The 24431-nt window shown below is 37.8% G+C and overlaps 2 protein-coding genes across 7 annotated transcripts in view; one reads left to right on the top strand and one right to left on the bottom strand.

Annotated features, from left to right (window-relative positions):
* CABCOCO1 (ciliary associated calcium binding coiled-coil 1) overlaps nucleotides 1-24431 on the bottom strand; it is a 442260-nt gene that overhangs the window by 282216 nt on the left and 135613 nt on the right. For 2 of the 3 annotated variants that reach the window (XM_074339483.1, XM_074339487.1), the window contains exon 3: nucleotides 3330-3427. The exons of the other annotated variant lie outside the window; for it this stretch is intronic. The gene's annotated coding sequence lies outside the window, so the exon portion shown is untranslated. The remainder of the gene's footprint in view (nucleotides 1-3329; nucleotides 3428-24431) is intronic. 3 annotated transcript variants of the gene reach the window in all.
* TMEM26 (transmembrane protein 26) overlaps nucleotides 24035-24431 on the top strand; it is a 37266-nt gene continuing 36869 nt past the window's right edge. For 2 of the 4 annotated variants that reach the window (XM_019731901.2, XM_074339481.1), the window contains exon 1: nucleotides 24207-24295. In XM_019731901.2, coding sequence (XP_019587460.2) covers nucleotides 24215-24295 — 81 coding nt within the window. In that variant the 5' untranslated portion in view covers nucleotides 24207-24214. Of the gene's footprint in view, nucleotides 24177-24206; nucleotides 24296-24431 lie in introns of those variants that run through there. The other 2 variants (XM_074339482.1, XM_019731900.2) reach the window with 2 other exon arrangements.

Raw genomic sequence — 24431 nt, 5'->3', positions numbered from 1 at the left:
GACTCATGTTGAGTCCATCTAGTTGATGAACGTCCTTATCAGCCAGCAAATATAAATGACTTATGGGAACAATATTTCAAGGCATAATGACACAGCTATATCTAGTATTCTTCTCAGATCTGGGTTATTAAATATTAAATATCAAAGCTGTAAATTATAGTAGCAGCTTTATATAACTAAATTAAATTCAAACAAAACCTAATTTCCTTAATCATTGGCTGTAATCCTCCAGGAACATATGCTATTAACTCAACTACAAATGACACAGAAATTGTATGAGTTCAGTTAAGTCATTTGATATCAAATTCTAATCCAGGGCAGACTTCTCTGTAAATCTCCTACAGGGATTTTAATACTTCTACAATCATATTGGCTTTTACAGAGTAACTAATCTTTTCATACTCTTATTTCTCACTCCTTTATCCAATTTCTTTTTATTTTTTTCCTCTCTCTCTTTTTTTTTCCTCTCAGAGCATATTCTAGGTCATTTTTTTTAAAAAAAAAAAATCAGACTTCCTATGGAATTAAAAAAAAATTATCCAAAATTATCATCAGAGTTATCATAACCGGAGATTGTGCACAGAGAACTAATTAAACTTAACTGGGAGTATTTATAGATCCAATTAACTGTCTACAGCCATGTATGTCAGTGCAAACGCAAAACAGTAAAAAAATGATCAGTATAATTTGGCCCATTGTCCTCATGGCCAAATGTTTAGCATAGAGTTTGTTCAATAATGAGGAGCATTGTGTCTACTGTAATTATGAACAAATGGCTTAAGTGAATTTATTTTGTGTTCTTCTTGAACAAATGTTAGCCATTTTTTGAATAGTCCATTATGAGTATAGGCTCAATAACATATATTTAAGAATCTTCAATTGCTTAAAGTAAAAGAATTTGAAAGGGAGGGAAGAATTAGTTCATATTATGGGGCTCTACACCACCGTAAGGAGATGAGAGTCCTGGCAAAAATGGACACCCGAGAAGTTTGGGCTCCTGTTCATAAGCAAGGTAAACAGTGGTGTGAGGCATGGGGAGATTGGACAGGAAGGGGTCAGAAGGAATAACTTCTCCTATTTTTCTCTTCTTCTTTCTGCTGTTACTTCACACATATACATCTATGATTTACATAAATCTATATATAATTCAATATGTATGCATCTCTCTATACATCTATATCTCTATGTAGAAATCCCACACTCATATGCATTTATATACGCATGTACATATGTATGCATAAGTCAACTTTGTTCTATATTTAAAGTAAACATATAAATCAGTGTTTTTCCTAGTAGTTACTATAGACGTCTGGGGAGGTTGATCTTTGCGTGAGGGAACTGGCTTTGAACTCTTGCTTCTGCTCGGACTCCTCCCTTGCCTAACTGTGAACATCCCAAAGCCTGACTTTTCAACCCTCGTCTCTTTCTCCTTAAATTCTATTCCCAAAATGCAATGTTTGTCTGTACGCTGCTGTGGGTTCTGACCTCAAGGCACAAATCATAATTCACAGAGACAGTATTTGATGAGGAGTAAAGAACTTAAAATGAGGTCTCTCTTTTGCTATGAAAAGATGTAGAATGAAAAATGAAAGCCTCACTTTTGCCTTTTCTTGTTTAAAAATGAAGCAACTGAAACAAAACAAACAAGAAAGATAAAAGAAGCAGGTGGTCCATCAAGATAGCAGTAAAAGGTCTAAATTACATGCCTAACACTTTGTTTGCTCTGTAATCATAAACAATACTTGATCTAATGTGGTTTCAGACATAAGTAACTCATATGTTCCCAGGTTTCTCCAGCTTGTGGCTCTCCAGCTTGAGGACAAAGTCAGCAAAAGAGTCTGTCCTCAAGTCTCTGAGGTCAGGTGGTTGTCCTGAATATAACTGATAGTCCTCTGCCCTGTTTGAGGCTCAGTGCTCTTGTGACAGACAATCATCTCTGGAAGGGCCAGGACTGCAGTTTCGGGGCTCTTGCTCTGGTTACTCATTCGGTGGTGCTGATCCACCATTGACACTGCCCTCTGGAGCATCGTTAGGGCCACACTGCACTTAGAGCTCCATCACCACTTGCCTTTGGCTTTGGTTCTCTTCTGTAAGACAGTAGGAAAACGCCCTTCCCTTTTCACACCCTACATTTACAGGGACGTCCCATGGTGGAGTGGTCTGGTTCCCTTGTCATCGCTGGCTGTAACACTCATCCAAAGCATGTCGGTGACACAGGAACTGGCAGGGTTACAGAGCAGCCTCACAGAGCGCATAGGACCACTTTTTCCTCACCTGCTTTGGTTGACTGACTGAGTATGACTCATAGAGCCAGCATCCTTCATCAGTTTTGGGAAACAATTTCTCTCCAGTGCCCTCCTTGCAGTGGCCCTGCTACAGTTTGTCTCCCATTTTCACTCAGCCCCCATCAGTCTACATCCTGGCTGTGGATGGAATTCAAGTTCTTTGAGATTTATGGGTCCCACAGAAGCCTAGAGCATGGCTAGGTCTAGTTTGGAGTGTGCAGAATAGGAGGTAGGGGTGGTAATAGAAGAATAAACAGCCACTATCTCAGGGAACGCAAGAGAGCAAATTACAGTAGCTTCATAAAAGGTGGGATTGGGTGTGTGTGTAGGAGGATGAGGGGTAGAGAGGGAGTTTGAAGAGGTGGGGGGAGGCGAAATGTCATCTATGCCAGCATGTCTGAGCCTCAATCCTGGTTGCAATGTTCCTTGATAGGTATACGTGGTCAGCCATACTAAGACTTCCATTTATTATAATCAATTTTTAGCTAATTCCATTAAGGACATTTTCATCTGTGACTCCATTTTCAACTCTTAGTAGTTTCAGAAAATGGCAAAAATTGTCTTGAATGCCCTTGACTCAAAATTGGATTGAACTGATTTATAATAGACTTTTTTAAGTTTCTTGAATTCCTTGTACAAAGTACCACTATCTATTAGCCTATTTCCTACTGTTTCTATTCATCATTCATCACTCATTTTACCACCACAACCTTGGGAGTCTGTTGTTGTTAGAAGAACAACAAAAGTCGATAACTTAGCAGCAGCTGTGTTAATATATGATTTTTCTTAAGGTTTTATGGGAAACAAAGGCAACATTGGTATAATTGTTGAATCTTGGGTTTGTTAAAAATTTTCAATTTATTTCCTATATTGGCACTTTTGAAAAGATGAAGCAGTAAGAATTGCAGTGAATTTCATGCTCAATACAAAATATTGAGGTGAAAAGTTCTGTACCAGAGGCTTCAAAGAAAAAAATATATATATGTTTGTGTGTGTATATACCCCCCCACACACATATGGCTCATTTTAAAGCATAAAGCTTACCTCTTCCATTAGGTAATTTGGAGAATCCAAATAGCTTCAACCATTGCTATGAAGTCTCCACAATTTTCTGAAGTAAGTTACTCTGCAAACCACAACTGCTGTTCAATGAAAAGGAAAGATGCTATAGTCATGGTAGTTGTGCAGTATTTCTACATTATCAACTTTTGATTCAAAAAGGGGGAAAGTACCCTTTAGTTTCCCCAAGGAAAGTCTGTAGCAAGCTGTTAAATGAGTCAAACATTATACCTATTGGGGAGTTTAGAAATTGTTTCACACAAAAAATAAAATAAAATAAAAAAATAAATAGATGTATTGCTTTTATTTATAGCTTCATAGGTCCTCTCCAAAATCCATGAATGCAGTACAGTGAAAAACTGAAACACCCAGTGTTGTTAACAAACCACCCTTTGTTTGGCTTTCTTTAGGATTTACAGCATAAAGGTGTTGTATTAACACTGAAGCTATTTCAAGAGGTCTGTTCAACTCTGTAAAAAAAAAAAAAAGTCTTACCTAAAGAATGAAAACTACCTCCTTACCAACATAGGAACCTTGCAACAAATTAGGGTTCTAAAAGTTGACTGCATAGTATGATTTAAAACACACACACACACACACACACACACACACACACACACACACACAGTCTTTGCTAGTCTAATTTATCTTCTAGGCATGCTTTGATTGCACAATTCTTAGACCTAAATCAAGTCTTTTATAGCCTAGCTAGTAGCACAATTACCAGATGTCAGGATAACTAGGCCATGGAATCTGCTACCCCTGCTGATAGCCAAAGATGATAAGTGCAAAGGGGCACACGTTCCCAAGTCAGGGAGAAGTAACCTCCAGTTAAGCCCATATAAATAGCTGGGATTTTTGCTAGAACCTCAGGTAGGGCTTTGGTCCTAGTATCAGTCAACTCAGGCTGCCAGACAAGATACTACAGATATTTATTTTCTCACACTCACTACTGGAGACTGGAATTCCAAGGTAAAGGTGCCCCCCCGCACCCGCCCCAGGATTGTTTTTTAGTGACATTTCTCTTCCTGGCTTGCGATGGCCACCTTCTCACTGCGTCCTCAATGGTCTTTCCTGTGTGCACGTGCAGACTGAGAGACAGATCTCTGGTGTCTTCCTCTTCTTATAAGGACACCAGTCCTATGGGATTAGGGTCCTACCCTTAGGACCCCATTTGACACTAAGTATCTCCTGAAAAACCCTATCTCTAAGCACAGCCACATTGGGGCTTAGGGCTTTGATATATGAATTTTGAGGGGACACACTTCAGTCCATAACATTCTATCCTCATAGTACTTAAGTTAGGAGATATCAAAGAGAAGAGTAAATATTGTTCAAGGACTTGGTGTCTTCTTATGGGAAAATGGTTGGTGTGTTTTTGATTGTACACAGGATAATTGTTCCAGTCAGGAAGAAGGCTAACCTTGTTATGTGCCTTATTTGGACATTAAGTATGGCTGACGGAAACGTGTATGGGTGACAGGTTGATAAGGGGTGGACTTGTGATGATCACTTTTATGTGTCAACTTGACTGGGCTGCAGGGTGCCCAGATAATTTGGTCAAATATCACTGTGGGTTTTTCTGTGAGAGTGGTTTTGACTGAGATTGGTATTTAAACTCGTATTTACTTCATTCAAGTAAAGCAGATTGCTCTCCATATTGCGGGTAGGCCTCATCTGATCACTTAAAGGACCAAACAAAATAAAAGGCTGCACCTCCCCTGAGTAAGAGACAATTCTCCTGCCCAATGGCCTTCACACTGGGACATCTGCTCTCCCTGCTTCTACTGCAGGCTGTTACTCTTCAGACTCCAACGGGGACATGGACTCTGCATATATTGGATTTGCCAGCCTCCAAAATCGCACGAACTGATTCTTTATACTAAATCTAGCTATATTCTGTTCTTTTGGAAAACTCTGCAGTACAGCCACTCGTGCACTTCAACGGCCAGCTATCTCCCACCTGTCACTTAATCATGTGTACACATATTCATTGCAAATGTTTCCTGTGTAGTCATGTTTATATTTTATTGTTGCAAAATTTAGGAATCAGAAAATCCCACTCATAGTTCCTACAGTTTTCTGACTCCTAATTTGAGTCAGAAAATTGAGTGATCACAAAATAGTCAAATGACTACTACAAAATATATGTCCTACATTCTCTAACTTATTCGCATGACTTAGGATGAATCACTCATCTACTCTGAAATCCAGTTCTTCATTTGGAAATGTGGATAAATATACTTCCGCCTTTCCACCTCATGGGATCAATTTACAAACTCATAAGATGACACATGTAAAAGTTCTTCTAAAGATACAGTGTCATCATGTGGTGGAGTTTATTACTATTACTGCCATATATATATATATATATATATATATATATATATATATATATATATATATATGCATTTGTTACTGTGAGTTTACCTTGAATTAAAAATTCCCCAAACTTCAGAAACAGGTTTTATCATGACACTTCTTTCGTTAAATCAGAATGGTAACTAAGTAGCTCAAGTACCATAGCTACGCTGTTCTTACCCACTTCCTTGACACACATTCAAAATCTACAAAGAAGGCACTTTCCCACTGAGCTTGTGAAGAGCTGTAGAATTCTTCTAAAACCTTGTATTCTTAGCCGCCACTACCTGTGGACCTGAGTAGGCATACAAGTTGATACCTTGCTGTCATCTCGGAATTAGTGAGGAATCAATCAGTTCTGTGGCCTACCCTGTTCTGTCAAAGCATGTCTAGATTACTGTTAATTTATAAAATGCAACATGGACCTGTGAATGGAGTGAAGAGTGTATGTCTAATGTTGATTGCTGCATTTGGTAATGGGAATCAACTTCTGCATTAGCTTCACAGCATGTCCCTCAGCATTTTAAACATTTGTGGTCAGAAATACAGACAGGTCTGCTCTCCTCTGTAAATTTCCTTATAAATTCTGCAATTCATGGGAGTTGTCTTTGCAGAAAAGAGTTGTTTGAAAGGGAACAAGAAACCACATAGACTGTGAGCCAAGAGAAGAAAACACGCTAAATTATCCACTTCCCTCACCACCCCTTTCTCACCTTCCTCCCCTACTATAGCACAACTAGTCCTTCTGGGAATATTTCCTCAATTCTTCTTCAGATTACATAGAAGAAACCATAGTTCTGTGATTAAAGTAAGCAGAAGGTTTTATGTTTCTTTTGTCACTGAGTCATAGAAAAGAAACAAAACAAACCAAGTTTGGCTCAATCAAAATCGAACCGATCACATAGGTTTATTAAACATAGCATTGACCGAAAGAAAATATGAAATCCTTGCCCAGGAAGGACGGATGCCAAGAACAGAGTGGTTTTCTGACTTTGTCTTTGATATCTATAAGTTTTATTCTTTACACAAGTCACTGCGTTCCTGAATAGCTGTTATTAAACATTGGGGGAAACTTGCAAATGGACAATGAAATGCATTGGGGATTTCCAGATGTTAGCTAGCCACACTCCATGAGAAGGCTCCTCACATCTGTTTTTGACCTCCAGAGTACGTAAAACACTTTATTTTCTCTTCTATTATTTGATCTCCTTATTTTTGTGGCCAAGTATATATTGGATGCAAAAACTTTTTCAGACCAAAACTTGGCATGTGAACTCTTGATTTGGCTGCATTTGGGTTACCACCAATTTGCAAAATAAAGTATGAATAATAATCCAAGCTGTAAGAGTGCAAAGTAAAATAAATCTCTACTTTACCATCTTATCAGGGAATATAAATCAATCTGGCACATACGTCAACCTTAATTTCTGTGTAAAAGTTCCAGATGTAGTTATGATTCTATTTTATAAATACAACCAGCATGTTATATATAATAAGAATTAAAGACCCCATGGATCTCATGAATGGCCCTTTCCTCATAAACACAACCTAAGCCCAGCGCCGTCGAATTCGATTGCATTCCCTTGACAATGCTGCCTCTATACTGATTTTCTTCATCTTTTTCTTCCTTCCCCTTACCCAGCTCAGCTTCTTTCCCCTGTCTTTATTTTCTGCCATGTACATGCCTTCTCCATACCTACGAACAATAGATTAGCCCTTTGGGGAGTAATCAGAACCAAAAAGGGAATTGTTTTTTATGCCGTTTGTCTGTAGGAGTGGTTGGGGATGTTGATCCCCATCATTTTTTGTACCTCAAAGTCGACGTCAATATTAAACTCTTGCTACTGGTTTTCAAACTGGAGTCCAGCTCTCAGCAGCACCAGCTCTCTGTCCACTGTGTGCAGGCCTTGCATAAACAGGCCAGATCACTTAGGATTTTCAGCCACAGGCAAAGTTGAGGGAAAAAAATACAGAAAAAAAAACACTGACTCTCATTTATTATGTACAACTTATGACGGTATAGGCACAGTACCTTCTTTAGTGCCACCACAGCCTGTTAGAGCAATATTCTTATGAATGAGGAAAGAGGTTTAGAGAGAGGAATGCACTTGCCTGCAGTTACATAGTTAGGTCGGTCTGATACCAAAGTCCGTGCCTGCACTGTGAGCTGCTTCTTTCCCAGCCATACTACGTGCTAGAAGGAAGCTATCCTAGCCATTCCTCCCAGTTCTGCAATCCATCCACACATCTCCTTTCCTTGGTGCGTTTTCATCCCTTAGTGCTTTGCAATTCTGCATCCCAGCAATCCCAATTCTCCAGGCTGCATTCTCCTGGCACATCACTGAACTTCCACTCTCTTGTAAATGTCATCCTCCATTAAAGTCATTGTCACTTGGGTTTAATGTCCTCTGCTTTTCTTAACCCTCCAGGCATCTCCTTTTATTTACTCACAAGCTTGACACATGGATCAGTCTGTGTTTCTACCAAATTTAGTTTTAAGACATTTTTATTTTCTATTATCCTGATAGAAGCATCAAATTCTGTACTGTCTTTATTTTCTTCCAGTCTATTGATGTTTTCCATTTCCCTTTTGGCCCTATACGTCATATCTGAACGATTATCAGCTATCCTTGGTTCCCTTAAGTCTCCATAGTCTTCTGACCCTGCCTGGGAAAACTGAACCCAAGATGAGTGTTACAATTCACTTTCTCTATACTTTCCCTACACTTAGACAGCTGAAGGCTGTGTAAGAGGTCTGAAAATTAAGTTTGCAAAATTGTTGCAATGATGTTGCTAAACTTCTTTGATGTCAGAGGGATTATTCATTATGAATTTGTACCAACTGGACAAACAGTTAACCAAGTTTACTACTTGGAAGTGCTAAAAAGGCTGCGTGAAAAAGTTAGATGACCTGAACTTTTCACCAACAATTCATGGTTCTTGCATCATGACAATGCACCAGCTCACATGGCATTGTCTGTGAGGGAGTTTTTAGCCAGTAAACAAATAACTGTATTGGGACACCCTCCCTACTCATCTGATCTGGCCCCCAGTGACTTCTTTCTTTACCTGAGGATAAAGGAAATATTGAAAGAAGATGTTTTGATGATAATCAGGACATCAAGGGTAATACGATGACAGCTCTGTTGGCCATTCCAGAAAAAGAGTTCCAAAATTGCTTTGAAGGGTGGACTAGGTGCTGGTGTCGGTGCAGTTTCCCAAGGGGAGTACTTCGAAGGTGAACATAGTGATATTCAGCAACAACGTATGTAGCGTTTTTTCTAGGATGAATTTACGAAGTAAATTATCTGAACTCATATTCCTATATGTTGGTGCTTATACTAGATCTGAATTTTTCATTAACACCTTATTTACTTTTGCTTAGATTCTACTCTCTTTTCCCTCAGATATAGGCCCAAATCTTAACCACTCTCCTCAAATTCCCCACAAAGCACCCACCGCTCATTTTCAGAACATGGCCTCACATTCTCCATCTCTGTGATCACTGAGGTCCTCAGGCTTGATTTCTGTTGACTACCTGTCTCTCTTTAGCCCTTGTCTTACGTAAACTCACACACTTCCCTCCCTCCTTGCAATCTCAGAGGACAAAAGTCCCTTCTCCTGCCTGGAATCCCTTTCCCCTTTCTTTTCTATTTGGCTAACTTCTCACTCATCTCAAGGCATCTCAGGTGGTCAATACTCCAAGAAGTATTGTTTAAATCTGGCCCCATAGTTGGGTCATGTGATTCTCCTCAGAGCTTTCCCACCACACACGCGCTTACCCTTATGCTTACAATGCTGTAGTGTAAAGCTTTTTAGGTTTTAGCTTCCTAGACTATGCTGTGAGGTCCTCCACATCAAGGAGCAGATCCTACTCACATTTAAATCCTCAATGCCTAGTGCAGGCCTGTCACCTAAAAGGGATACAGTTTTACTTCTTTGTTTTTCTTACCCAACTTCCAACCTTGAGAGAGGCCTAAGATGGCGGCAGCATAAGAAGATGTTGAACTCATCCCCTCCCATGAGCAAACCCAAATATACAGATATATAGATAGCAATTATTCCTACAAAGCAACTGAGGTCTGAATGAACAGGTTCTGACCAACAAACAAGAGAAAGAGGCCAAATAGAGAAGGCTGGGAGCCCTCGGGAGCTGCGGGAACTCTCCAGGCCAGAGGAGCCAATGAGTGCTGTTGTTTACATTCCCCTTTGCTTTGACAGGGTGGCAGGAACTCTATTCTGGTGATTTGGCCTACATGTGAGATCACTATGGCACGTGCTCAGCTACACTGCCTGGAGCCTTTTGCCTCAGAGCAAAGGTAGTCAGCAAAAACAACAGGGTTTTACCATAAGCACCTGGCCTTCTTGCAAGCCACTCCAAACCCAAAGGCCAGTGCCCTAGGTGACATAAGCTTCCATTCAGATTCAACCAGCTTCCCAAAGCCTACACAGAGCATTTAATCCATTTACATTGAAAGTAAAGCTTCTACATGGGACCATTTTCTGTACAACAAACAAGAGATGGTATAGAGAAGGCTAGGGAGCCGCAGGTACTTGGGGACTGTGGGAGTTCTACAGGGTTGCTGGGGCTGGTGAGCACCATTGTTAACCCCTGCCCCCCATCTCCATAGGGTGAGCAGGGTCTCTATCTAAGTGCTCTGGCCTACCTGCAAGGTTGCTGCTATGCATTCCTGGACTCATTGCCTGAGCCCATTTTGGCCCTGAACAAAGGGAACAAGCAGGGTCAACAGAGCATTACTACACACACCTGGCCTCTCCACGCGGAACCTCTCCAGCTTGGTAGGCCAGTGCCCTGGATGCCTTAGGCACCCACTCAGCTCCTACCAGCCCATCAAAACCACCTGGCACACACAGAGTACACAGAGGTCACTTCTATGTAAGGCCACTTTTAAAAGACTGAGAGAGATCTGTTATTTTGTCTATGTCATATAAATAACATAGAAAATCAAACAAAATAAAAAGACAGAAGGATATATCTCTAATGAAGGAACTAGAAAAATCCCCAGGAGGTAGGGGGATCCTAAGGAAACAGAGATAAGTAATTTGCCTGATCAAGAATTCAAAGAAAAGTTCATAAGGATACTCACCAGACTTAAGAGTGGAATAGGGGAACTTAGGGAGATCTTCAACAAAGACTTATGAAAGAACCAAGCAGACCTGAAGAACACAATAACTGAAATGAAAAATACATTAGAAGGAATCGATAGCAGATTAGCTAGTACAGAAGAATGGATCAGTGGCCTGGAATAAAGACTAGCAGAAAGTAATCAATCAGAAAGGCAAAAAGAAAAAATAATTTTAAAAAATGAGGATAGTTTAAGGGACTTCAGGGATAATATCAAGCACTCAAGCATTTGCATTATAGGGATCCCAGAAGGAGAAGAAAGAGAGAAAGAAACAGAAACTTTATTTCAAGAAAAAAATGGCTGAAAATTTTCCTATCCTGGGAAAGGCAACAGAAATCCACATCCAGAAAGCACAGAGAGTTCCAAACATGATGAATCCAAAGAGACCCACACTAAGGCATTGTAACTAAAATGGCAAAAATTAAAGATAAAGGGACAATCTTGAAGGAAGCAAGAAGAAAATAGTTACATACAAAGGAAACCACACAAGGCTATCAGCTGATTTCTCAGCAGCAACTTTATAGCCTGAAGGGAATGGTGAGACATCTTTAAAGTGCTGAAAGAAAGGAACCTACAACCTAGAATAATGTGCCCAGCGAGGTTATCATTCAGAATTGAAGGAGAGACAAACAGCTTCTCAGACAAGCAAAAAATAAAGAAGTTCATCACCATTAGACCAACTATAGGAGAAATGTTAAAGGGTCTTCTTTAAGCAGAAAAGGAAAGGCAATAACCAGAAATATATATATATATATTCATATCTATATGAAAAGGATAAATCGCACAGGTAAAGCCAAATATTTAGTAAATACAGTAAATCAGACATTTCAAAAGCTACTATGAAGGTTAAAAAAAGTATTAAATTCAACTCAACCTACAATAAATAGGAAATACACAACACTAGAAGATCTAAGACATAACATCAATAACATAAAACATAGACACAGGAGTAAAAATGTAGTCCTTATAGAATATATTCAAAATTAAACACCTATCAGCTTAAAATAGACTGCTATAGATATAGGAAGACACATATAAACCTCACAGTAACCACAAACCAAAACCCTGCAAAAGATATACAAGGAACAATGAGAAAGGAACAAAACACCAAAGAAAACCAACAAACCACAAGGGAAGATATCAAGAGAAGAAGAAAGGAACAGAGAACTATAAAACCAACCAAAAGACAATTAACAAAATGGTAATAAGTACATATTTTTCAAGATTTACTTTAAATATAAATGGATTAAATGCTCCATAAAAAGACGTAGGGTGGCTGAATGGATTAAAAAACATGAATCATCTATATGCTGCCTACAATAGACTCACTTCAAATCAAAAGACACATACGGCCTGAAGATAGAGGGATGGAAAAAGTTATTTCATGAAAATAGAAATGAAAAGAAAGCTGGGTTAAAAATACTCATTATCAGACAAAACAGACTTTAAAGCAAATAAACAAAAAGACAAAGAAGGATATTTCCTAATTATAAAAAGCTCAACCCACGAAGAGGATATAACAATTATAAATATCTACACACCCAACATAGGGACACCTAAATGTATTAAGCATTGTTAGTGGACACAAAGGGAGAAATCCACAGTACTATAATAATAGGAAGGGATTTTAATACCCCATTCACATCCATGGAACGATCATCCAGACAGGAAATTAATAAGGAAGTAATGGCCTCAAATGTCACATTAGAGCAGATCAACTTAATAGACATTTATGAAACATTTCATCTAAAAACTGCAGAATGCATTTATTTTTTCAAGTGCACAAGGAACATTCTCCCAAACAGATCACAATGTAAGCCTCAATAAATTCAAGAATATTTATATCATAACAAGCATCTTTTTCTAATTGCAATAGTATGAAAGGAGAAATCAACTATAGGAAGAAAGCTGGAGAAAAAAACCCAGGAATATGTTGAAACTGAACAACATGCTACTAAGCAACCAATAGATGAAAGAGGAACTCAAACAAGAAATCAAAACTAACTTGAAACAAACTAAAACACAGCTTTTCAAAGTTTATGAGATGCAGCAAAAGCAGTTCTAAGAGGGAAGGTCATAGCTATACAGGCCTACCTCAAGAAATAAGAAAAATCACAAATAAACCATCTAACTCTACACCTAAATAAACTAGAAAAAGAAGAACAAACAAAACACAAAGTAAACAGAAGAAAGGAAATAGTTAAGGTAGAGTAGAAATAAGTGAAATAGAAATTTTAAAAATAGAAAAGATCTATAAAACTAAGAGCTAGTTCTTTGAAAAGATAAATAAAATTGACAAACCTTTAGTCAAACTCAAGAGAAAAGAGAGCACCCCAAAAATAAAAATCCTACATGAATGAGAAGTTACAACTAATACCACAAAAATACAAAGAGTCATTAAAGAACACTGTGAACAATTATATGTCAACAAATTTGACAATCTGGAAGAAATGGATAAACTTCTAGAAGTATATAACCCTCCAAGACTGAACCAGGAAGAAGTACAAAATTTAAACCGACCAATGAAATTGAAGCAGTCATCAAAAAACTTCCAACAAATCAAAGTCCAGGACCAGAATGCTTCACAGGTGAATTCTATCAAACATTCAAAGAATTCATACCTATCTTTAAACTATTTCAAAAAATTGAGGAGGAAGGAACACTTCAAAACTCATTCTAGGAAGCCAGCATTAACCTGATATCCAAATCAGACAAAGATGTTACCAAAAAAAAAAAAAAAAAAAGAAAGAAAAATAACAGAAAATAAAATTATAAGCCAATATCCTTGATGAACATAGATGCAAACATTTCCAACAAAACGTCAGTAAACCAGATTCAAGAATATATAAAAAGGATTATACACTGTGACCAAGTGGGATTCACCCCAGGAATGCAAGAATGGTTTGTCATCCATAAATCAATGTTATATATCACATTAACAAAATATAGAATACAAACTATATTATCATCTCAACAGATACAGAAAAAGCATTTGCAAAAATTCAACATCCTTTTATGATAAAAAAATTTCAACAAAATGGGTATAAAAGGAACATGTCTCAACATAATAAAGGCTATAAATGAATGACCTATAAGTAATATGCTCATTGATGAAAAACTGAAAGCCTTTCTTCTAAGATCAGAAACAACACAAGAATGCCCATTATCACCACTGCTACCCATATTCAAAATAGTATTGGAAGTTCTAGTCACAGCAACCATACAAGAAAAAGAAATAAAAGGCATCCACAGTGAATGGCAAAAGTAAAACATTCATTATTTGCAGATGACATAATACTATATATAGAAAACCCTGTAAACTCCACCAAAAAACTATTGGGAATCATAAATGAACTCAATAAAGTTGCAGGATACAGAATCAATATGCAAAAATTTGTTGCATTTCTATACACCAATAATAAAAAATTAGAAAGAGAAATTAAGAAAACAGTTCCATGTACAATTGCATCAAAAAGCATAATATACCGAGGAATAAATTTAACTAAGCAGGTGAAAGTTCTGTACTCTGAAAACTATAAGACATTGAAGAAAGAAATTGAGCAAGTTACAAATAAATGAAAGGACATATCTTGCTCATGGTTTGGAAGGATTAATATTGTTAAAATATTCTCACTACCTAAAGCAATATCTGGGTTCGATGCAATCCCTGTTAAAAATACCAATTGCATTATTCTCAGAATTGGAACAACTAATTCTAAAATGTATATGGAATCACAAAGATCCCAAATAGCCAAAGAAATTTTGAGAAAGAACACAGGGGGAGGTATGATACTCCCTGATATCAAATTATATTACAAAACTACAATAATCAAAACAGTATTTTTGTCTATCATTATTCTAATATCCATTGTCATCATCTTTCCCTAGTTCACAATCAGGACTTATACACCTGATCTATTAAAGAAACACATATTAGAGAGGAGCCAAACAATATCCTTGGAGTTGAGACTTAATAAAACTCAAAGTTTCAGTTCTTATAAGAAGGTCACAAGAAACCAGGAGCTCATAAGAATATGACGACACTTTTAAGAACTGAATTGTCTGAATTAATGGCAAAGACCACAGTGACAGCTAATTATTTCACACCGATAATATCTTTGGCTGCCCTGGTGCCACGTGGGTACTAGACTTGGAAGAGGGTTATCAACTGCATGGGAGGTGAATATGTTGTTGTAAACCTACATGTATTCTTTAATAATTGCATTTTTAAAAACCACTCTTGGAATATAGGCTGGAGAGACATCCATAGCCCTAGGTCTATCATTTATCCTAAACATTAAAAAAGTCAATAAAGTGTCCCAATATTCTGTCCACAAAACCAAAAACCAATACCAAAACAAAAAACAATATGGTACTGGCATAAAACCAGATAGATCAATGGAATTGAATAGAGAGCCAAGAAACAAATCCTCACTTACATGGTCAATTAATATATCACAAAGGAGGCAAAGATATACCATAAGGTAAAGTCTCTTTAGTAAGTGGTGTTAGGAAAACTGGAGAGATATATGCAAAGCAAAACAAAACAAAACAAAACAAAAAACTGAAACTGGACCACCTTCTTACACTATATACAAGAATAAACTCAAAATGGATCAAAGACTTATACATAATACCCCAAACCATAAAACTCCTAGAAGAAAACATAGGCAGTAAACTCTTTGATATCATTCTTAGCAATATCCTTTTGGACATGTCTCCTTGAATAAGGGCAACAAAAGAAAATAATAAACAAATAGGGCTACATCAAACTAAAAAGTTTTTTGTACACTGAAGGAATCATCAACAAAACAAAATGCAACCTACTGAATGGGAAAAGATATTTGCAAATGATATATCCAATAAGGGGTTATAAGGAACTCATACAACTTAACACTTAAAATATGTAAGGAACTCATACAACGTAACACCAATAAAACAAATAATCCAATTGAAAAATGGGCAGAGGACATGAACGATATTTCTCCAAAGAGGACATACAGATGGCCAACAGACTTATAAAAAGATGCTCAACATCACTAATCATCAAGTAAATGCAAATTAAAACCACAATGGGACAGCAACTCACACCTGTCACAATGGCTATCAACAATAAATCAACAAATAACAAATGGTGGCAAGGATGTGGAGGAAGGGGAACTCTCATAAATTATTGGCAGGATTGTAAATTAGTGCAGTCACTATGGAAAACAGTATGGAATTGCTCAAAAAAATTAGAATTTCCATACAATCTAGCAATTTCATTTCTGGGTATTTATCTGAAGAAAACAAAAACACAAATTTGAAAAGATTTATGCACCCCTATGTTCATTGCAGCATTACTAATAATAGCCAAGATATGGAGGAAGCCTAGAGATGTCCATCAACAGATGAATGGAAAAGATGATACACACACACAAACACACACAGGAGTATTATTCAGTAAAAAATAGAATGAAATCTTGCCATTTGTGACAACATGGATGGAACTAGAGGGTGTTATGCTAAGTGAATAAGACAGAGAAAGACTAATACAATGTAATTTAACTTATATGAGAAATCTAAAAAACAAAGAATAAACAAAACAAAATAGAAATAGACCCATAGATATAGAGAACAAGCTGATGGTTGCCAAAGGGGAGGAAAGTGGAGGGATAGAAATAAAAAAAATAAGTAAATAAAAGAAAAATTTAAATAAAGACTACAGGCTTGATGGAGTGGCAAAGTATTAGCTTGCCTGGGATGGTCACAAGTCTTGCTTTAGCTGAGGGTTAATAAACAAGAGCGATGTGATGCCCCTGAAAGGAATGGAAGATGGGTGAGCGGGTGCTGGAGACCACAAACAGTAGGGGGCAGGAGGAAGAGCTGTAGGCAGAGGAGAGGTGGTTCCTCATTCTGTGAGCCAGTTGGGTTGGGCATGTGGCAGAGAGAAGCAAAGATTGTTAGAAGGAGAAGTGTGTGCTTCCTGGAAATCAGCCACAGGAGCCTGAGAAACCACACACACACACACACACACACACGCACGCATACACACACACACACACACACACACAGAGCAAGCAAACAAAAATAACAACTGTGTACCTTAACTGAGTTGGATGTGCTTCCTTAACACTAGACAAAAATTCCACCAGACTAGCATTGAAGAGACTGTCCTATGCTTTTACATTTTATCTATTTATAAGAAAGATTGCATATATGTGTGTGTATTGCATATTTATACACAAACACATACCTATATTCATATTTATGTAGTACTTTACGTGCAATAAAAATATCTTTTGTTTCACATTTTTAACACTATCAATAACTAAATAAGTTGTGATTTTGGCCAAGGTCACAGTTGGGACGTCAGTTTGCAAAGTGAGGAGGTCGGATTGGCTAAACACTGTAGATCCGTTAGCAGGGAAATCATTTTGTTGATACTCCATTCAGGGACTACAGCAAAAAGGACAACTAACTCTGCTATTCTAAAAGTATTCTCAAAATATCACATAAAAGTTCCTTTATATGACATCTCTAAGGTGAGTTTTTGAATTTACAAGCTGCTTTCAAATCAATGCAATAACCAAATACAGTGTTATATTTGTACATCAATTTTATTTTTTAAATAAAGTTTTTAAAATTTTACAATAGTTTTAGATTTACACAAAATGTGCAAAGATAATGCCGGGAGTTCTTGTATACCCTCAATTCAGTCTCCCTCTTGTTAAGATCTCCTATCACCATTTTCCCTTTGTCAAAACTATAGAACCAACACTGACATATTGCTCCCAACCAAACTCTAGCCCTTATTTGGATTTCACAAGTTTTCCCACTGATGTCCTTTTTGTGTTTTGGCATCCCATCCAAGGTAATGCATTCATGTCTCCTTAATTTCTTCTGGTCTATGAGAGTTTCTCAGTCTTTGCTTGTTTTTCATGACTTTGACAGTTTTGAGAAGTACTGGTAGGGTATTATCCAAAATGTTCCTCATTTGTCTGATATTTGTCTGATCTTTTTCTCATGGCTAGCCTGTGGTTATAGAGCTTGGGGAGGAAGACCGGAGGGATAAAGTTCCATTCTCATCACATACTATCAAAGGTACATACTATCAACATGATTTATCACTGAATTGTTAACCTTGACTTTGATGTACTTCTACAGAGCATTTTCACATTCATTACCTCATGTGATTATTTTAAGGACCATGAAGTATACAAGGCTGGCATACTCAGCTCCATTTTATGAGGGCAAACCCTGAGGCAGGGACTGGAAATAAGGCGTTATGACTGCCAACCCATCAATCTCTTCATAACACTCTGACCACCTGTTCTAAATCATACCTAAAAGAAGCATTGATGAAGAGCAATGTCTCACAGTGTTTTCCAGTGTAATTTGTTTTATTGCTTTTGTGGTTAAGAATGATCATGACTAAATGATAAATGGCATCTTCAGCTATAGCTATAAGCCTAGGTGTGTTTGCACAAAGTCAGAATGGATCAAAACATCCAATCAAGTGACCATGAAACAACCAACAAACTATTAATACAGGAACTAAACATCATGATTTAAAGTCACATTTGGAACAACCTCTTTAAAAAAACAACAACTATGTAATTATTTGGTGTTTCATAGTCATACTTTATCTTCTTAAATAGTCAAGTCTTCTTACCAGACCTGAAAAATCATTTAAAAGAAGGTTTCTTTAGCTGTAAAACCAGCTCATGATTTACAAAAAGATACAATATTTTGGGTATGTAATCATGTTGTTCACTTTCCAATCAGATAGATGGGGCCCTGATAACTGTCCCTCTGGAGACCCTTAACAAAATCAACAATAGTGATCATTATAATTGTAGCAATAATAATAATAGCTAACATAGTTAACTCTTACTATGAGGCAGGCTCTGTGATCACGGTAGTCTCATTTCATCCTCAAAATCTATGGGTTAAATCCTAATATCCTCATTCTACAGACGAGAAAACTGAGGCTCAGAGAGATAAAAAAAATTCACCCAAGTTTACACAGATCATATCCTTGAAGCATTTACTTTGCTAGATCTGCCATAACATAACACCACAGACTTGATGGCTGAAACAACAGACTCTTATTTTCTCATGGTCCCACATCACAGAAAGTCCAAGATCAGGGTGTTGGCGGGTTCCGTTTCTCCCAAGGCCTCTCTCCTTGGCTTGCAGACAGCCACCTTGTCTCTGTGTTCTCACATGGCCTTTCCTCTGTGCCTGTGCATCCCTGGCGTCTATCTCTCTGTGAGCCTAATTTCCTCTTTTTATAAGGATGCCAGTCAAACTGGATTAGGACCTATACTAAGAGCTGCAATTTAGTCACATCTTTAAAGACCTTATCTTGAAATTCTGTTATATTCTGAGGTACAAGGGGTTAGGACTTTAACATATGGATTTTGGGGGAACACAATTCAATCTACAATAGGAACTGTGATTCAAACCCAAATCCTCTGACTCCAAAGTCAAAATCTTAACTACTCAGCTATCTCAGGAGATGAACCTCATACTATTCAGGGTAGTAAAACCATCAGCTTTTAGATTTGCTTATCATCACAGCCAATCATGCAGTGTCGCCACTGGTCTGTGATCTCCCTTCACAGGATAATGAGTCCTTGGGCTCCTACCAATGATATTTACTAGCTTTATTATTTACTCCATCATTTATAATCAGCCAGCCTTAGAAGAAGGAAGACTCAGCTACTGTACTAGCTGGGAAATAATACATTTCTGCTTTGGGGTGTTGTTTATTCAACCCCAACTCATATCTTCATTTATTTTTTTCAACAAATATTTACTGAGTGCCTACTATATTCAGGCATTTTTTCTAAGCACTTTTGAAATATTAATCCTTACAATAGACATGGAGGTACTATCATTATTCTTATTTTATGGATGAGAAATCAAGGCTCAAATAGATTAAGTCATTTGCCAACAGTCACTTCACTTAAGAAGTACAGCCAAGACTTGAAGAAGGCAACTTGGAGAAGGTCGCCTGACACTGGGTGCTTCACCTGTACTTTAGATTTCTTTTCCTTGCTCGCTGTTGAAGTGTCTGAAGAGTGATAATTACCGTTCTCATTTACTTTGTTATTTTTAATAAGAGAGTAATTATTACCATTGTTGCTAACTTAATAAAGCTGTTTATCCTCCATTATTACAGATAATGTGAAATGGTTGCAGTTACACTTCCTATTTAATTCACACGTTCCATAACAGTAAAGAAATCTGTGAGTTTTCTGATTCAAATTTGTGAACTAGGAACCCAATCTTCACCTTTGAAATGACAGAAATGATTTTTAAAACCAAAAAGGATGCAGAAAGAAAAACAAACAAACAAACAAAAACAGTGCTAGAGAGCATGAGGGGTTGGACCAGGGAGATTAAAGAATTCCAGGAAGATAGAATACAGGCAAGATCGGGCCAGTGGAGAAACCAAGCAGAAGAAAACAGCTTAAGAGAGCAGTGAACAGTTCTTTCTGTGAGAGCCCACAAGAAGCTGAAGTTAGATCAGCAAGTGCAAAGAGCAGTCCTGCTCAAGGCATTTGTTCAATTATCACATTTAGAACAATAGAAATGGTTGGAGATCCTCCCTGCTTCCTTACTTAGAGTCATCAATAATTTCAAGCAAAAATCTAAGAGTTGTCCTCTACAAGGAAAAAAAAAAAAAAAAGATGGCTGGTTGAGACTCCTCCTAAAGATATACAAGAATTAGAGCACCCTTGGGTGTGGTTTTGGATCTTTGGGATGGGGTCAAGGAGACAAATCAAGGCAGCTCTACCAAGGCCTAAATGAGATGCACAAATGTCAGCTCCCAAAGGAACACTTCTCACGTTGACAGCACTGCCTACTTCTCCTCACTGCACCCCACACAGAAGCTGACTTGACAAGTGTATCCTGTCCGAGTATCAGAACCATAGTCAGCTCTCTCATTCAATAGACAGATAGCAGCTCAAGACACGTATACCAAATAGCCAGCCCAGTTCTTTATTTACAAATATGAATGGACAACAAAGGATCATTAGGTCATATGAGGATCAACAGATTATGAAATCCTGAAAGTGAAGGAAGGAATTGAATAAACTGAGCAATCAATAAGTGAAAACAAAAATAATTAAAGAAAGACAAAATAATTGAAATGTTATAATATTCTTAAAGACATTTAAAAGATATTGCATCCATCAAACAAGAACAAATTGCTATGAAAAGAAAAGTTTCAATTAATAAGATAGGCTTATTGCAAAATAAGTTGACTAAAAGGATCACTGATAGAGTTACATGATGAAATGAAATTATTTGGTGGTTAAGTTAGACATCTAGAATATAAAATTAAGAAACTTTACCAGAACAGAGGTAAAAAAGACACAGATAGAAAACATAAGGAACAAACAGAAACAATAGAGAAGAAATAATCAAAGAAATAACAGAATATTTGACTCACCTAAATAAAGACATATGACTACTAAATCTGGTAGAGAGTGTTTAAAAAAGCCCAATATCTAGACACATTGAAATGATAACCATTACAAAGAATCTTAAAAAATTTAAAAAAATACTTATCTATAGTATGGGGAATACAGTCGATAATATTGTAATAACTATGTATAGTGCCAGGTGGGTACTGGACTTATTGGGGGGACTCACTTCATTAATCATATAAATGTCTAATCATTATGTTGTACACCTGAAACTAACATAATATTGTATGTCAACTGTAATTGAAAAAACTAATAATAAGATACTTATCCACAAAGAAAAGACAAAGGGATGAACATCAGGTTTTTTATCAGTAATACTGGATTTTGGAAAATAAGGAATGCTTCAAAATTTAGGAGAAACATACATCTGAAAAATACATTGAATAATAATTATATATCTTAAATATTGTTTGTTGATTTTCAACATTTAGGGTCAACTGACATGACACAATAGATTGAATTACAGCTAGGGAAGAGAACGGTGCTGCTATACACAACATCATTAACAACATTTGGGTAATAGAGGTAGAGTCAGGAAGAAAGAAGGTATTATAAGAGTATTGGACTCCCCAACTTTCAAATATATATATGTGTATGTGTGTGTATACAAATGATGTCTGAATAGGATTAAAATGGAGCTAAGGGAGAAATGAACTTTACTAGGGGCTATAGTTTTTGAGGCCAACCTGCAGCTTTGGTGGCCTCTGGATGCAGATGTGACTTTGGATTGCATCACTGTTGGAAGCCCTATGTAGGTGGGCCCATAATGGCATGCACAATGTTTAGGGCAGGGACATCTCTGGCGTTGTAGGTATAGGATGTGTGCATGTCACCTGAGGACTGAATGGTACAGGATGTATCAGTCAAGGTGCTTGTCATGCCATCTTCCCCACCCTGCTCAAACCATCCTGCCCAGAACCCCATGTGGGAGGGCGAAGAAAACAGCACTACATTGGTCTTTGCATAGGAATAGCCAATAACTGGTCTAAAGTCAGTCAAAAGCCTACTCAGTGGTCCGCCATGACCTGGAACCTAGAGTGGAGAGATTCAATTGAATACATTTTCTCAGGAAACTGAACTCACATTATGGAAAGATTTTGGCTGGAAGCTGAGAGCGTCAGACAATAGCTGTGAAAGGTCCACAAACTGCAACCATGAGGTCCCCAGAGCCACTCGAGTCCACAGCTCTCTTCCAGCTCCAGTTGCCCAAGGCCCTGTCCTATTATACCTGCTGTGCTTCACTCCCAAAGGATTCCATTTCCCTTGTAAGCACTAGTGGGCTATTGGATTGGAGGTCCCAAGATATTTCTCAAAGCCTTCAGTTTTCTAAAATGGGCTGAAGAGAAAATTAAAGACATAACTTTAAAGCTCTCTTTAATGACAGTTTTGTTTTTCAGATCCAGAAGCAACAGAATCTATACTGAATCTAAACCTTCGAAACAGTGAACAGCAAAGATGTGTGGAAGATGTCAGACAGACCTCCCTCCTTTTTTGGTTTAACCCTTCTCCTACAGAGCCCTCGTAGGGTGCCAAGAAGGAGAAAAGCAGCCCCCATATCAGGCAACTGGTCTGGTACCACCAACCAAGCCTCGGTATTCTTCCGTTGAACACCAAAATTTCATAAAACATTAAGATCTAGGAAGGCTACTCTGTGAGTGTGATGGATCGAGAGAAAAAGAGGACCGCTCTGCAATCACATCTGAACACAGACAAAACATGAATACTGTCCACAACACAAAAATGAACAAACATTCCTCTATCTAAAAAAGCATTATTAAGAAATCACTGCTGGGTTTCTGTAAGATATTGCACAGGAAACAGAAAACTTTCTCCCTACTCACAGTACCAGAAATAACTGAGCTTCTTCTAAGCAGCTGGATTTTTTAATTTAATTTTATTTTATTACCTAAGAAGTCATTAATCATATGATTCAGAGTTTTCAACATAATTCTCAGAAAGGTGTGGTATGATTTTAAGTTGAATAAACCTAACCAAGAAAGAAATCCCTTTTGCATTTTTCTTTCAATTTACTAATGTGATAAAGAGCGCATTCCTGCGAGGTAGCAACATGCGTAGTTCTCTTTATCTCCCCAAGAGGAGGGATACTGAGGCACAGAGCCTTGAAAAGCAATAATTAATATCTAGTGAAATTTCAGTACCTTCATTTTATTTATTTTTGTAACTACCTTCCATCTGTAGCCTACTATACTGATTTTCCATTTATAAGTGATATAAAGTTTCCTTTCAGTGAAAAATTGAGTTTGTTAAAAGGAAAACGTTAAGTAAATAGTGGTACAGGTGGTAGGAGATCAAACAAGGAGACAAAAATCATGGAGGTATTTTGGGACATCCTGACTCCAGTTTCCTCTTTGCCTTGGATCCTGGAAAGACCAGAGTTTAATTTATTGGTCATTGACCTCAAGGTGCAATTTCCCCGCTCCATGAATTTTTCCTCCTAATCTAACTCCTCCATCTTTTATCTCCCCCGTCAATTTCTAGTCTGCTTTCTTGTCTTGCAACCCTGTATGCTTTCAGACCAAAAAAAAAAAAAAAAAAAAGTGGAGGGGGTGGGGGAGTGAGGGTGGGGAGGATAATAAAGACTATCTCTTTGCTTTAATTACTGTGCCCAAAGTGTAGAAGTCACCAGGGCTACCCTTTCGCTAACGGAGATGCAGGGAGCGCTCAGAAAGCCCAACGTGACTGATTTCCTTTAGTTTTAGGAAGTTTCAATGCTTCAAAATTGTGCATACACTGCATTTCTAAAACTGCTTGGACCGCAGATTCTGTGGCCCTCCTCCGTCCCCGGTTAGTCACCATGAGAGCCTGTTCCTGCAAGAAGTGTGAGTGAATTAAAGTACTTCAGTGGGAAAGCAAGGAGATGCCACAGATAGGTCCTCCTTCCCTTTCTGGCAGCATCTGGACCCTCAGTTTACCTCCCTCCTCTTTCCAATCCCTTGGGGTGAGGAAGTTCTTGGGAACCCCGTGGAAGCCTGGGCATGGAGTGAGGATAGAGGGCAGGGATGGAGACTGCCTCGCGGGGAAGGAGGGGAGTGGGCAGCACTGGAGAAGAACGCCCAGGGGCCGGGGCGGTGAGC

Source organism: Rhinolophus sinicus, linkage group LG07 (genome assembly GCF_036562045.2).
Source record: "Rhinolophus sinicus isolate RSC01 linkage group LG07, ASM3656204v1, whole genome shotgun sequence".
In the NCBI taxonomy this organism is placed as follows: Eukaryota; Metazoa; Chordata; class Mammalia; order Chiroptera; family Rhinolophidae; genus Rhinolophus; species Rhinolophus sinicus.
This window is presented reverse-complemented; position numbering and strand designations above follow the sequence as displayed.